General features: G+C 44.4%; 1 protein-coding gene across 2 annotated transcripts in view; it reads right to left on the bottom strand.

Moving 5' to 3' along the window:
- Positions 1 to 16,210, bottom strand: part of NEGR1 (neuronal growth regulator 1) — a 257,739-nt gene that overhangs the window by 130,798 nt on the left and 110,731 nt on the right. For both annotated transcript variants that reach the window (XM_068406620.1, XM_068406619.1), the window contains exon 2: positions 11,215 to 11,447. In XM_068406620.1, the coding sequence (XP_068262721.1) occupies positions 11,215 to 11,447 (233 nt within the window). The remainder of the gene's footprint in view (positions 1 to 11,214; positions 11,448 to 16,210) is intronic.

A 16,210-nucleotide genomic window follows, 5' to 3' on the forward strand; every position in this document is an offset into this window, starting at 1 on the left:
TGGTTGGATTTATGGCATAGTTTTTACCTGTTAGATAAAGTTCAACATACGTGCACAATTACCTCCAAAAATACAAGGACAGTGGTGAGCAGATCCAAATCTTTTTCTTATCAGTTATAAATAATTGTTCACTTACAGATCTGTACTGCTAACAGTGCTCCTTTGCAATTACACACTGCTGTCATCTGTAAGAGGCAAATCTATGAAATACCTCTGCATATTCAGCCTCCACATCCAGCATATTCATGGTGAATTATGCCACAGTTTGACCCATACCATGAATACGTGCAACAAGGAACTTGCACATCCACATCCCCACGTCTGGGCTCGTGCACCCTCATATACACATTACTGATAGTCAGTATAAACAGACAAGAACTCTCAACTCTCTTCTATTTCTGCCAGTTACCTGCTATATGATTGTGGACATTTCACTTAAAAGTTTTATTTCTCTCCACTAATTTCTTACTGGCTGGATTTTCACATTGCTGAACATCAGAAGGGCAATTTCAGACCGTGAAATAAGCCTCATTTTATCCCTTCAAGCCTGTCAGCCTCCCCACTTGTAAAACGGAAGGTAACACTTTGCTCTGTTTAGCAGTAGTTATGCAAATTTAGTATAAGTTTAAAAAGAACCCTGTGATAAAAGGACAACGATTATTTACTTATTGTCGATGCCTTGATTTTAGCCTATAGCTGATATAAATGAATTATTCCTTGTATGAATAAGCTTCCAATATTTCTAACACTACTGTGCGAGAGACTAAATTCAGAATGAATTGCAGGCAGATTCAGAACGGTCACAACGCCCAGCGAGGAGCACCACGAGCTGGGAGCACAGGACCCTGCAGCCAGGAGCAACCCCCGCTCCCTCTGACAACGAGCCAGCACAAACCCTTGTCCCAGCAGTGCTTCCACAGGAGAAACTCCTGCCAGCTGCTTTATTTTTACCCCATTCCAACCCACCTCTCTAGGTCTGCAATAAGAAACACGAAGCAAAACTGGAGGTGGAAGGCAAAGCAGGGATGGGGGATGCAGGGGAGGAAGGGGCCAGCACGGCTCCATCCTCCCACGTCAGCGTGGCCAGCACAGGGATGGCTGGCACCCAGCCACGGCCCCTGCCAGCGGGCACAAGCTATTGCCCAAGTTAAAACTTTTGAGCAACAAAATGTCTAAGAATTGCATGTTGGTTATTGCCATTGTCACTGTGATTTGTAATTAACTCTGTCTTCTTTGTTCTGAGAATGCATCATGTTGCAGTAACAGAAAATATTTCCAGCTAGGGCATTTGTAAAGCCTTTTGTGCACAGCAGAGAATTTCGGCTGGCTGGCATCATCCTGCACCGGCAGGTGAATGTGATCCCCACACCTCCAGGAACCCGGATCTCCAGGACTGGACAAAGGCAGAAGCAGAAGCAGAGCAGAAGCTGGGCTGGCTCACTCCCAGTTTGCAGGACACCATTCTAATTCCACCTCCCATTTCAATAAAATAATGTGCTTGTGAAAACTTGCACTTATTTTTTAATAATTTCAAAAAGTGAAGAGTTATAAGTATATTTATTGTGTTTATAGAGTTATTTTTATTATATTAATATATTTATAATTGCCTGTAGCGATACTTGGACCAATATTTCCAGTGTTTATAATTACAGTTACTGGATAGGCTGTTCAGAAGTAATTTGGAACGTCATTATTGTAGCTAAGGAGTGTGTAATTCTCCAAGTCCTCGCTGTTAACCAAGCAAGGTCACGTCACGCAACAAAACACACAGAATCGGTCTGTCCTGAAGGTTCTGTGATGCTCTTCTCTCTAGTTTTAAGAAGCTCGTGAAAGTTATGTGTCCCCTTTTTACCCTAAGAATTATTCTAATGTCTAAAGGAGTTGCCCTAAAAAGTCATCACACTTGTGCTCCAGACCCTTCACCAGCTTCGTTGCCCTTCTCTGGACTCTTCCCACAGAACAAACTGTGATGCTGTGCAGGTGCCATTTAATTGTATAGGTAGTAAAATTATTTATCGTTGGCACCCTGGAGCCTCGAATAAGATATTTATTACCTTCAATTAAGTGATTGATTCTACAAGTGCACGCGGACACCGTTATGATGCTGCATCTTGGGTGGCATCAGCAGACCAGGGGTGCTGCAGGGAAAGGTTTGCTCCTTGGGAAAGCTGTCAGCTCAGCGCAGTCTCCATTCGTCTCACTTTTTAAACATTAACTGGACCTGACAAAAGGTTTTTATCAGATTACAGTATTTCAACCAGGATATTTAGTTTGTCAGATGTTATTAGTTTTAATCAGGCTAAAAGCCAGATGCTGACCTCAGCCTTTCACGTGGAGACACAGCAGACGTCCTGCCTTCGGTGCCATGATGGAGGGACACAGCCGTGCCACTTAACAACGTCTGATGTGTCCTTTTCTTTTATTCCCCAGTTTCTTTCCATTCAGTTTTTATAGAAATGGTTTTCATATACAGATCTATTTTTTCATTGATCACAATGAAGAGAATTCCTGGTATGGCGTGCTTTAATTGCCTTAATCACAATCTTGTGAGGAAGAATTTATTGAAAATCTCACCGTGCCAAAGTTTTGACCCTAAAATACTTTTACAGTGTTTTCTCCTCGATCTCAGAGAAACAGAAGATAAGGATTTTCAAAAACGTTGGGAATTAATTTCAGGATAATCAGTGTTTCTGCACCTCCTTAGCAGGATTTCACTAAATATTTAGATTAAAATCCTTTTTGCAAGATAAACCCAGCATGTTCTAGATCTACCCTGCATCAGGTGGGATATTTTTTACATCCTCTTTCAAATCTAGGTGATGAAAAAGATGACACCCTGAGTAAGAGTTCCAGAGACTGGTCTCCAGCACACTCCAAGGCTACTTAACTGTCTTTGTTAACATCACTCCAAGCAAAAATTAAATTTTTAAACACGGGACACCTTTTTTTTCTCCTGAAAATGACAGCCTAACACTACAGAAGTTGAAATAACAGAAATCCAATGAAAAAATAAATGAGATAAATCACAGGAGTCACAGGGATCACAGTGACAGGCAGCAGAAAGCTCAATAAAATATCATACTGCTTACTCCGAGTTCCAAAAACACTCGCAATGGGGAAATGATGGCAATGAATAACAAAATAATTGCTCTCTCAGTATTTCCAGGCCAGCCCAAAGGCCTTCAACTGAATCAACAGGACGGCGAAGAGGCATTCACAGAGGGAATAACAGAGCCCATGGCAAGGGCAGCCAGAACACGCACTTATACATAACCAAACCCTTAAAAAGCCAAATTTTATGTCTTTAAAACACTGCTCCTGCAGTTCGTTACAGCTACAGAATAACATTTGGGAGGATCTGTTCCAATGAAATTGCATGTGGATAAAGTAACCGTAATTAAAATCTCTGCATTGCCGCACTATTTTCAGACGACAATCGTATTTCTGGGGTAGAACAAGGGAAAAACAGCATTTCAGTGTTAGTCTTCCAAGCAAGTCCTGCCATGAGCGCTGGCTCTTTCTTGAGGGAACTATCAGGGTTTTGCCGTTGAGGTCAGTGGGAGCAGCATGTTCCATTGACAGGGAATCTTAAAAAAGACGTGTTCAATAAATACAAAACCTTTCAGAAGGAGTGGGTTTGGCAGCCTCGATGTGTCCTGCATTGTACGATGCAATCACACATCCCATCTGCCATGAGTGACTTTTTCCTAACGGACTCCCACGGCTCCATGACCATGCCTGGACACACGCCGTGGGTCAGCGTCTCCTCTCTGCAGAGCTTTGGGGGGCATCTGCTGTCAGAGCTCCAGAAGCCCTTGGCAAGGCAACCCACATCCCCACCGCGGGCTACTGACCACGACATTGTCTTCACATTTTCAAGTCAAACACTTCTGATGGCAAATTCCTCAACAAAAGCCTTTTTGTTGAGATGTGGAAGACTACAGAGGTTATCTGCACTTTAATTAAAAAGGAATGAAAGTAGAAAAATAAAAGCTGGCCCAACAGTTTTTGTTCACATTATCCACTTCAGATCATTCTAACGCAGAGTAATAGATTTGACCTGTATTTGTCTTAATGCCAGTAAGAGCAGAAGAGACCCACCGCGCCAAGCAGAATCACAGAATCAACCAGGTTGGAAGAGCCCTCTGGGATCATCGAGTCCAACCATTGCCCTGACACCACCATGGCAACTAGACCACCAGACACGGCCACCAGCTCACCCTTTGATAAATCCCCATCCTGAATTAGCTTTCTTTCCAAAATTGTTTTTACAATTTTTCTTTCTAAAAGCTTCATAACCCCTTTTTGCAACTTGGGTTTCACACAACATTTCCAGCTGGTGGTTTTTGTTTCACTTGAGGGAGCTCTCCTGATGTAGGGTGGGAGCTTGCCAGACCAATGCTCCAGAAAGTAGGAGAGAAGCTGTGCCTGCAGGAAGCCTTCGCACCTCTCTAGCCCGGCAGAGGAGGGGATGAAGGACCTAACGAACGGAAAGCTCAGGATTTAATAACCTACACTTTTGCCCTTTGCATTAGATTATTATGTGCTTTCACCTAAGTGGTTGGGTTTTTTTGCTTTGCCCCTTATTTTTTCCTCCTTCCTTCTGCTTCTGGTGTTGCCGTACAACGCAAGAAGCTGCTGAAAGACACTTTGGACTCTGCTGAACACACCTCTTGCGAGACTCTCCCAGGTCACAAAACAACTCGTTCAACTTAATTCAAATGTAACAGAGCTAATATACTTCGGAGCAGAGTGCAAATGATTATTTTGTGTAGATTCTCCTTTGCCTGCAGATTTCAGAAGATGGAAATTTCAGGCTTTTAATGGCAATTCAGTTGGAGCCGTGACTGTAAAGCACCTGCAGCACTGCAGAATGGTGAGTTCCAAACTAGTACAGCCCTGTTCTACTTCACATAAAATACTCCTGATTTACATCCCTGTAAATGAGATCACCTGCTAATGCAAACATTTTCCATGATTTAAATCTTTTAAAGATGGGGAAAAGCCATTCATACATATTTTAGAGAGAGCAAGCCCCTGCAGCTGCGAGAGGTGCAGATGTGGGAAGAACTTGATGAATGAATTAAAAATACCAATCCTGGAGAAAACCTTCTGATGGGTCATTGATGCTGCACTAATGACTGTGATGCAGCCCTTGGTAACGGCAAGTCCCAGAACACTCTTTGCTGGAGCGGGTGGTCCGTTCGACTGGGGGCCTCTGCCACTGAGCAAACCTCGCTCGCCCGCACCCACCTCCAGAAGAATTTTTCAAAGTCTTTTTCTTCTTGTGCTGAACAGGGACAAGATGATAACAGTGGCTGGCACCAGCGAGTTAATTTTATAACAAAAACTGACATCCTAGTCGAGCGCTAACAATTTAAGAGAGTAACGGATTGTCAGTTTTAGCTGGAAAGTGGTTGTTATATGATTTTAGAAGTCTCTTGCATATTTATTTTGTCCCACTTTAAATGAATTTGGGTAAGATTTATCTTGTTAGCTCCAAACGCAAGTCCCTCCTGGCCTGATTGAGGAAACAAATTAGACTTTGCAAACATTGCAAAGACTAAATCAATACATTAATATTTAGGGGACATTAAGGAGGTTTATTAAACAGAAAAAGGGCCTTGAGTATTACTTTGGAAATATTATCCATGTTTAAATAAAAAACATAGTTTGAGGTTTCTGACTGAATCTATAAATCGCATTTACACAGATAACTGAATTATTTACACGCACACCGTGTCCAGGGCAGATCACGTACAGCAACGAGGCGACGCAGAGAGGGCAGGGCAGGAGCGAGTGCTGGGTCTCACACACACAGGGTCTGTCCCGGGAGCGGTCCCAGCTGTGCCCAGCGTGGGCGAGATGGAAATCAAAGTAAAGATGTCACGTAACTAATGTAGGAAAGGTTTGTGTCACTGATTCCTGGTATCAGCATTTTGGTGCTGATGCCTCCAGGAACGAGGCTTCTGCAGGACGGGGAGGGCGGAGGGTGGAGCAGGGGTAAGGAAGGGCAGCAGAGACCGCAGGGGGACAGGGGACAGGGGTGGTAATGGGAGCGACACCTGTTATCAACACCTCAAAGCTTAAACCATGGACCTGTTCGAGCTGTGCATCCATCACACAGACCAAAATACAGCCTTGGAAAAACACCCCTCGAGCATCACCAGGCTCCTCGTTCACGTTCAAGGAGACACACGGAGCTGTCAGATCCTTAATCCCACCGTTAGGAAGAGCACGGTCACAAACCTCACCCATCGACTCCACGGTCGCCCCCACCCCACCAGACCCCCGTGGGAACCGCCGTCCTGAACCCCGGCCACTCGCCCTGGACAGCCCATACTCATGCCACGGGGACCAGCACCTTCCTCTCAACTCTCATTAAAATTCACTCGTGGCTAAATTATATTTCCCTGGTCCTGTAACAGAGCTCTCCCTGAGCCGGGATGCCTGGTCTCCCTTCCTGCGATCCGCACCAAGTGCATTAACAAAGCACAACAAAATTCTCCCCAAGCCCTCATTTCATAGACTCACAGAATCAACCACGTTGGAAGAGCCCTCTGGGATCATCGAGTCCAACCATTGCCCTGACACCACCATGGCAACTAGACCAGGGCACTAAGTGCCATGGCCAGGCTTTTCTTAAACCCCTCCAGAGATGGTGACTCCACCACCTCCCTGGGCAGCCCCTTCCAATGGCTAATGACCCTTGCTGACAAGAAATGCTTCCTCATGTCCAACCTGACCCTCCCCTGGCCAAGCTTGAGGCCGTGCCCTTCAGGTAGCTGTAGACTGCACTAAGGTCACCTCTGAGCCTCCTCTTCTCCAGGCTACACACCCCCACTTCGCTGGGTTAAACAAAGCAATCTCTTTCAGACATGCTCTTTACTCCCCTCATCATCCCGGCAGCCCTCCTTTGGTGGCTGAGGTCCTTTTGAACACCTCGCTCTGGCCTCCATCTCCCAGGAGCCCCCACCAAGGAGCCTGCCTCGCCCTCTCCCCGCACCAGCAATACCAGCGTTACCACGTCCTGATGCGCGGGGAGAAACGGGGACTTCGGGCTGCGACCTGTCGCTCTGCCCCGCGGCAAAATGAATTCTCAAGGACGTTGGTAAACACGTCTTAATGTTTTTGTAAATTGAAAGGGAAACACAGTTTGGAGGATGCAATTTAAAATTTGATAGAACAAATGTCAGATTAGAAACGGCAGAAATCACAACCTTTTGCTAGAAAAATTACAAGTGATATCGCGTGCTAAGAGGTATTTCATTTTTTTACTTCACTGGGGCAAACATCTGATGTTTAAATCATCTGTAGTTCATCACTTTGCAGATCAAGTATGTGGCACTGAGGTAGATTGAGTTGATTACTAACTCCTACATTCTAAACTTTCAATTAATTACTTCATAATTCTCACTTCTTTTTAATAAGGTCACTGAAATAAAGTTAACTGGATTATCGTCCTCTCTTTCATGTGGTTTTTCTTTCACCGATGTAAATGTGGGCTAAAGACACATCAGGCTTCTTCCTTTTTTATTAATTATCTCTATTAACTTTCTTGGTACAAAAGATTTCAACAATGTACAAAGTAGCAGTGATCTAAACTCGATTTGGTGCTCTCGTTAAGGCATTGAGCAGGGATCTGAGAGACTGAAACTCAACTTCAGGCTCTGCCAGAGATTCCTGACGGGCTGTGGCCAACTCACCAAACCCCACAAGGTCTCGCTGCTCCCTGTGTCCCCGCGTGGGACAGCGGTGGAGAGGCTGCTGCTTCCCTTCAGCCTTCGTCAGGACAAGAGGACACAGCCTCAAGCTGTACCAGGGGAGGGTCAGGTTGGACATGAGGAAGCATTTCTTCTCAGCAAGGGTCATTAGCCATTGGAAGGGGCTGCCCAGGGAGGTGGTGGAGTCACCATCTCTGGAGGGGTTTAAGAAAAGACTGGACATGGCACTTAGTGCCCTGGTCTAGTTGCCATGGTGGTGTCAGGGCAATGGTTGGACTCGATGAGCCCAGAGGGCTCTTCCAACCTGATTGATTCTGTGATTCTGTGATTTAATGGTCACGGCTCTGGGCAGGAGTGTTTTGTGCACAAGATTTGTGGTTTAATCTGGAAGTGGACAATATTTAATGCAAGTTAGCCTAAGCTGCATTTTGGGATGCTATTGTGAAGAGCCAAAAAATAGATTAAAATGGAAGAGAAGTAATGGGGGCAGGATGAATGTGTTGAACATAACAACGTCACGGCCAAGGATACAACAGGGGCCGTGCACAGGCTTAGCCAGGGGGGCTGGCAGAAAGGTCAGGTTTGTAGCCACAGCCTCTTTACCTTCCTATGTTTTACTCATGGAAATTAAGGCATCTTTAACCCACTAAAATGTATTTGTTCTCTGAAACACTTACATGAATATGTTCAGAAATTGTCATCCCAAAGAGCAGAGAAGAGGCTATTCAAAACGACTGCTGCGAGATATGTGTGCATAGAAAGACCTCACACACACACCAAAAGAAAGACAAAAAGAGAGAGAGTTGGATTTACACGGCTTTTAAAGTGGAGTTTCACAGCGAATAATTTTGCGATCTGCAGTTTGAACCTATCAGGGAGCTTATGATCAGACATAAGTCTCTATTCATTTGATTTGTGACACTGCACACACCCCTGGCTCTTCCAGCTCCGCTGTTTCCAGCAGGAGAACATCTTCTTTCAACGTTACTCGACAGAATACAGCTGGTAGGACAGAGGAATTTTAAAGGGCTAAGACTTGGCTTTTAAATTTTTTTCTCCTGTTATTTCATGTGCTGCTCTAGGTCTGCTGCTGATCATTTATTCACGGTGTAAAAGGAAACCCAGCCCTTTGACTGAATGATTTTACTTTGGCAAAAGACCTGCTTTTCCCTTCATTTATTTCTCCCCGATTGCAGAAGTTGTTTCTAATCTTGAAACACAAAGCCATGAACACTATTAAAAGGAAACATAAAACTGCTTCCATAAAATGTTATTCTATCATCCCTATGAACCCTATTTGGCAGAAAGGATATATAAGCTTACAGCACCAATTAGCTGTTTGATGTTCCCCTTCCAGCCTCGGTTACTTGCAGACAGGTCAATCTCCGTCTCAAAGGACGCATAAATCTCGTGTCCCTCCCTCCCGAGCCTCTGCACAGGGAAGGTGAAGCGGTGGCTTTGTTAGCAGTGCAAGTACAACATGACCTCGTTAAAAGTGCCAACATGCACAAGTGCTGTCCAGGTCCACCAGCCAGGTAACGACAGCGTAAGTGAGAGGCAGGTCTCTCTAAGTGACCGCGCAAAACCCACCGTTGATTCGAGGTGGGATCCCACCGTGTGGGAGGAGTGACTGGGGTGACTGACACCTCACCCAGCCCACTGCACGGCTGGCAGTTATTGATCTCTTTAGCAACAGGCACGTGAAGTATGAGCTGGAATGGAAAGAAATGCCCACAACCATCGCTGAGATGGGATGGAGCATCCTCCCGAGCTGTGGTCCCGCTCTGCCGCTCAGCAGATGCGGGCTTCTCTCCAAGCAGGGAGCTCGGCAGCTTCCCTTCTTGCTAAACACTAAGAGAACTACACAGGGGAAAATGCAGGGACAGTGATTTTTTTAGTATTTTCTCTTGAAAATGGCTTACTTGTTCTGGCTCTGCTTCATGGAGCTGGTCCCTCCTTCCTACATAAGATATAACTTTCTTCTCAGCAAGGGTCATTAGCCATTGGAAGGGGCTGCCCAGGGAGGTGGTGGAGTCACCATCTCTGGAGGGGTTTAAGAAAAGCCTGGACATGGCACTTAGTGCCCTGGTCTAGTTGCCATGGTGGTGTCAGGGCAATGGTTGGACTCGATGATCCCAGAGGGCTCTGCCAACCTCATTGATTCTGATTGATTGATTGATTGAACTGAAATACTGGAGTAACTGAAGGGGTATATCCAACTGAAATAACAATTGATACTGTCACAGCTGCTTCATTCCAGCTTCCCAATCCGACAGCACACAAATACTTCTGCAGCCCATGAACAACCACCTCATAAACAGCACGTTCATGGGTCTTCACGCAGCAGTCGCCTCGGAGGCAGGTTACAAAAGTGTCTGGCTTATGAAGGTTATAAAAATGGCTGTGCTAATAAAATAATGATCTTTATGCAACAAACACACTTAGCTCTCACAAAGCAACAGTCTAACAGCCTTACAAACCAGCGGGGTCTAAAGGTCCAGTGGTTAAGAATAATTAGTTTGAGAAGCATTTCATACACGTTATTTGTAAGGGATTTTGATGTGCTATATGAATTAATAGAGATTGCCATTTAAATTCTTCTGTTTCATATTCATTGCTTTATTACTCATAAAAATGCAAAAGAAAATGTTAATGATGATTACACCAAAGACTAATAAGTTAAAGCCTTAGGTTATACTCTGCATTTCTGAAGAAATAAATGCAATCGCTTAATAATTATGCATATTTTTAACTATTGAGTTATTATTTCTCTCTATATACTTGTAGTTAGCCTAATTAATTTTAAGATCCTGTTTATATGTTTTATACGTGCGATTAATTTCCAACTTTTTTTTTAGCCCCTTGTGCAAGGGCCTTAACTATTACAAAGACAATCAAAACTAAGAATTGTTCACCCTGGAACAATACAATAAATATTACCTCCACATGTGTCAAACTGTCTCACGGAAATAAACGGACTGTTCTTAGTAACAATATCAGGATCTCAGTAGTTCTGTGAGAAAAGTGGTCTGGAATGGACAAAACCTATGGATTTTAATGCAAAATCAGCTTATTTTGTCTTCACTTGTTTGAAGTTACCACGAGGGTGTTTCTGGCCACCACGCCAACCAACCAAACCTCGAGCCACGCAGCAGGCCCGTACCGAGCTGACCGACTCCTGCTCCGTGCCGCTGCAGGGAACCACACCTCGACTACTGCACCGGCATCTTCCTCTTACATTTTTACACCTTGTTCAATTATCAGCACAGCAGGGAGGATTTACACCTGATTTTGGCAAGTTGGAGACCCTTCTGGGCTAATTATCTATTTGCAGGGGCCCAGGGTCAATGGCATATATAGTGGCAACATACATCCAAGAAAGAAAGAACGAACAAGCTTTAAAATGTGCTTAACAGAGATTTTCCATCTATAAACACAGATTTTTCCAGTACATCTCCAATAACGATTGGCAATTGGTTCAAACACATACCGTGTACAGTTAAGTGCACCTGCATCGTTCTGGGAGTGTGTTGAGTTTGCACAGAACACGTGTAGGGCCCGTCGTCTGTCACGTCTACGTCCTGTATCTGCAGGCTATATTCTCTTCTATTTGCTGTTGCGATTGAAACTCGAGGATCTACTGACCACTTATCGCTTCCAGCAAAAATAATACTCGACCGATTCAGCCAGGCACCTTTTGAAGCTCCATCTTCCAAGTAACACCTGGGAAAGAAGGTGAAACTGTAAGTATGAAAACGTAGGAGCTTTGTAATACCATTAACTTGCTCTTGATTTTTAGACCGAATACAGCTATATTATGAGTCGAACCTCAAAACATGGGTCATTTGTTAATTCACAAATCATCACAAACCCAAAAGCCTGTCTTACAAACACACAACACAAATATGTTCTTCTGCTGTGTTCTTCCTTCCTGATTTTCCTGCTGCGAGTGGTCGGTGGAGCAGCAGGTAGAAAGTCTCAGTTATTTCTGAACTGGACTCAATGAGTTCCCTGGAGCAGCCCCTTCTCCTCCAGCCTCAGCCCGTAAGGATCAGCTGTGGGCACATGTGCCTGTGCAAAATTATTGCCCTTTTCCTACAACACAATAAACTTCTGCTTGCTTAATTAAGGAACCAAGAGGCTTTTTCCACCAAAAACTATAATGGCATCTTAGAACCCCAAACAATACTGTGTTCTTTCCAAAGGGTTATTAGATTTGTCATTGCTAATCATATTCAAGACATCTCGTTTAAAGCAAACATACACTCAATTAGCATGGATTTCCCTGCTGACAACAACAATGCAATATAAAGCATAGTTCTGCTAAATATTCTTTAAAACGTCTTTGGTGTGGAGGTGACTTAAATGAATGTGATTTGTTTATTATGCCATACTCAAGCTTTTTTACAATTTTTATTAGAATAATAACCAAAAATAGTGCTCTTTGGGGTATAATAGTCATCTTATTAGGAAGAAATTCTTCCCTGTGAGGGTGGTGAGACCCTGGCCCAGGCTGCCCAGAGAAGCTGTGGCTGCCCCCTCCCTGGCAGTGTTCAAGGCCAGGTTGGATGGGGCTTGGAGCAACCTGGGCTGGTGGAAGGTGTCCCTGTCCATGGCAGGGGGTTGGAACTGGATGGGCTTTGAGGTCCCTTCCAATCCAAACCAGTCTGGGATTCTATATGACTCTATGATTACTCAGAGCCCGGTGCATAACACCACCCCTACAACAAGAAGCAGATGTATTCCAGACAGATTCTTTTCCTTCTACATTTTAGTTCAAAAATATTTCTCCATAAAGTAAAGGCTTTGTTTTTTTTAAAAAATAAGTAAAAAGTACAGCTGGAGAATGAAAACACTTATATCTGAAGAGTTTGACAGCGTTTCTACACAACACCTCGGGGGTTTGAACACGGCACCGGAGATTGTGAAGGAATTGCGAGCTGAGCGCGCCGGTGTAGGTACTGCAACCTGTCTGAAACCAATCGGTGGAGAAACATAAAGAACAAGGTTTATTGCAAAATCTCATTTGTAGTCCGCTTCGCCATGTGTAGAACCAAAAGCCAGTCGGAGCATTAAAGGTCAGTGTTAATTGAAAATCTTTTCTGTAGATATGCAACCAAAAAAAAAGCCACCCAGGCACAGCAGCAGTATGACCTTCTACTGAGGTGATTAGGCACCGCAATACGCTGCTCTCGCCAATGTTCTGTACTGCCTATTAGGAAACACTTGTAATTTCTCCCTAAAATAGCTTTCCATCTTAAACTGCTCACCTGCACACTGGGATGAGGAGAAATGCACTGTGAAGGATACTACTAAATGTCACTGACACGTCCTAGGAACACAAACGTTGGAGATACTTCAAGTAGGAGATACTTCAAGTACCACCTTGCCATAGACAAGGGAAGGTTTGTCACAAAAACAGGAGGACTGGAGACAGGAGATGGGCAAAAGAAAACAGTGATAGCTTGGGCAGAGAGCGTGGGAAAACAGGACAGGGAGAAGGGTGTCGAGGAGGGACGGCCAGCAAGGAGGGTCCCTCTTGGTGGCTGAGAAGGTGGACAAAAGGACAGAGAGGGGACAAAAGGACAGAGAGAGCATGCAGAAGGAACGTGTCTATGAGCTGATGAGAAAGAGTGAGCCTGTCTGCAGTGGGGTTAAGGGTATTTCACCACGGCTCAACAACTCAGTGAGCACCAAACTCCCCTCTGCCACAAGGACGGTGACATCCAGCACGTGGGAAAAGGCAGAGCAGCTAATGGAGCCAAGGGCAGAGAAAACTGACTGGGAGCAGGGAACTGCAAATCCAGGAGCACGTGGGGCTTTTCAAACAATCCGAAAGTGATGCTGTGTGCCTGGGAACTCATAAATACATTAGCTACATTTATGGAAATGCAGAGAGAGAATCAGGCAAATTCTAGGCTCACCACCATGCCCGCAGGAGAATTTAAGGCTTTAAAACAACTTTAACGGTTGAAGGAAGGTAATACAAAGTGCAACAGACTAATGGGGCATTTTTATTTGAAAAAAAAAAGAGGTTTTTTACATGAAGGAAATCCAACCGAAGAAGAGAATGCAATATGCAATAGATGTCTTTGATCAAACATTAAAATAGCGCAACTATGGAAACTGTCGGGTGGGAGAAAACGGTGCTTTTGTGGCTTAAGCATATGGTGGGATTGTTTAAGGGGGAAACGACGTTCCCTTTAGGAATAAGGAACTAGAAGCACCAGGCTGAAATTCTTCAGAAATTCTATGAAAATAACCATTCATTTAATTAAGAATCTCAACATGAAATCTGAAAGGGTTCTGAGAGAAGCTGCACATGATATGGGATAAAAAATCACAGTTCATATAGCAGAGAATTGGGATGTCACGGGGAAGCGTCACTTTGAGGACGGAGAGCGCAGCTGATGCCTGTGAATCCCTGCAGGAGGGGTTTTGTGGGGCCTGGTCCCGTTCGTGGAAGGCAAGGAGCCGCCTTCAAAGCCTCAGGAACAATCTCAAATTGGTTCTAATGAACAGAAGACTGGGGAGAAGCAGAGAAACTTGATTCACTGACGTTCTTCTACTGGTATTTCTGCAGCAGCTGGATACAGTCAGTTATAAACGAGTATTTTTGAAGGTAGCCTGTAGTTTTAGTGACCATTTACCATTTTACTTAACTCCCTCCGTGTTTATATAACACACATATCCAAACACACGCAAGAAAGCATTAGCACTACAGCTCCTTCCCACGAGAGAGAAAACCAACCTCCTCCTCTCCCAGCACACAAACCCAGCCTCGCCTTACAAACTCCCTGCTCTCTGTGCAGCTTGTAAGAAAAAAAATCAGCTTTGCTTTAAAAAAAAAAAAAAAGAGATAATAAAATTGAAATTTTTGGTTATTAATTAAAGATAAATGTCTAATATTCATCAGATGCCAAGCGAACCACCTGAAAGCCACGCTGAGAAGGGCAGTGCTCAGGGATGCCACTGCGGCAGCTCCAGAGCATCCTCCCAGCCTCCGCACAGCTCCTGCTCCGAAAGCCCCACAGGTTCCCAAAAACATCTTACATAAACACAGCCCTTCTGATATCAACGCTTTCCTGCTGCGAGAGGGCGCGATACAGCAGTGCAGAAGGGAACACGAGACCTCTCGCTGTTTTACTCGATATACAAATATATTTTCTTAAAATAGGTTTCAAAAACAGATAAGAAATTTTGCTTTATTAATTTCTAGGTGTGTGGGTATCACGGATCGAGATGAAAACCTAAAATCAACCTTCTTTTATACCCCACTGGTTAACCACAAGTATGCAGTGTACAACTGCTGTATAAAACAGGAAAACCAAGGACTGAAAATGGATCAGATTTTTATTTGTTCAGGGAGATTTTTCAACTTTGACAAAAACAAAGTCACAAAAGGCATCTCTCAAAATGTAACCAGGAGGAAACATTTCAGCTTGTTGTTCAGCCCCTGACTAAGCACGCTGTACCGTGTGGGTTCAAACTAAAAATGATATTCCAAAGAAGGTTCTTTGGAAACAGGCTGAATATTTTACCTCAGACAAGCTCCTTCCCAAAGCACTCTCTTCTCTACATTTATCCAAAACACACGCAAGTTCTGCAACGCTGTGGGAGGGAACTGATCTGAAAACGTTGCACAATTTGGCTGAAATATTTGGTGCTTCAAACGAAACAGCAGCCAGCACGCTGTATTTCCCCACTATGCACACGAGAGGCAACGGATGAAGTGCATATTTACTCCACAGAAGAAGAATCTAATGACTCATCTCAGAAATGTTTTCTAATCTGACAGATTTAATCCCTTCCGTTCCCAAATCACTTCTCATTTCTGAAAACGCACTTATCGCTTAGAAGCATTCAGCAGGCGACCTGGACTACACCTTCCCCCCCGTGTGCTCCTGGCCCTGGGAGGCAACGCTGCTGCACTGCAGTTACTGCAGAGGAGCTGAAATAAGGACCAACAAGGATTCTGTTCTCCTTTAAGGGAAGGCTTGGTCATTTTATCCCTGTACCTCTATAATTTCCTATGAAAGAGCAGTCTGTCCACATGTTTCGTGTGAGAAAACCAACCAATCCCAGAATCACAGAATCACAGAATCAATGAGGTTGGAAGAGCCCTCTGGGCTCATCGAGTCCAACCATTGCCCTGACACCACCATGGCAACTAGACCAGGGCACTAAGTGCCACGTCCAGGCTTTTCTTAAACCCCTCCAGAGCTGGTGGACACTACCGAAGGTGCAGAGCTGCTCCTGCCAGAGGTCTGCTGCGGGAGCGAGGGCGGTCACCGCCGATCGCTGGCAGACAGCTCAAGCCAGAGCATGCCAGTGTTTAATGAAGCCCAACAATAAAGCACGTCCTACAGTACCACATGGGAAATAATTTATTGAAAAGATGACAACCAGTAGAAACCGCAAATATTAGTGGCCTTGCCTCTCTTCCCCTTTCCTCTCTTGCCTTAAATTTTATCTTTCAACTTCCT

The sequence above is a fragment of the Nyctibius grandis genome, chromosome 8 (assembly GCF_013368605.1).
Source record: "Nyctibius grandis isolate bNycGra1 chromosome 8, bNycGra1.pri, whole genome shotgun sequence".
Classification (NCBI taxonomy): domain Eukaryota; kingdom Metazoa; phylum Chordata; class Aves; order Nyctibiiformes; family Nyctibiidae; genus Nyctibius; species Nyctibius grandis.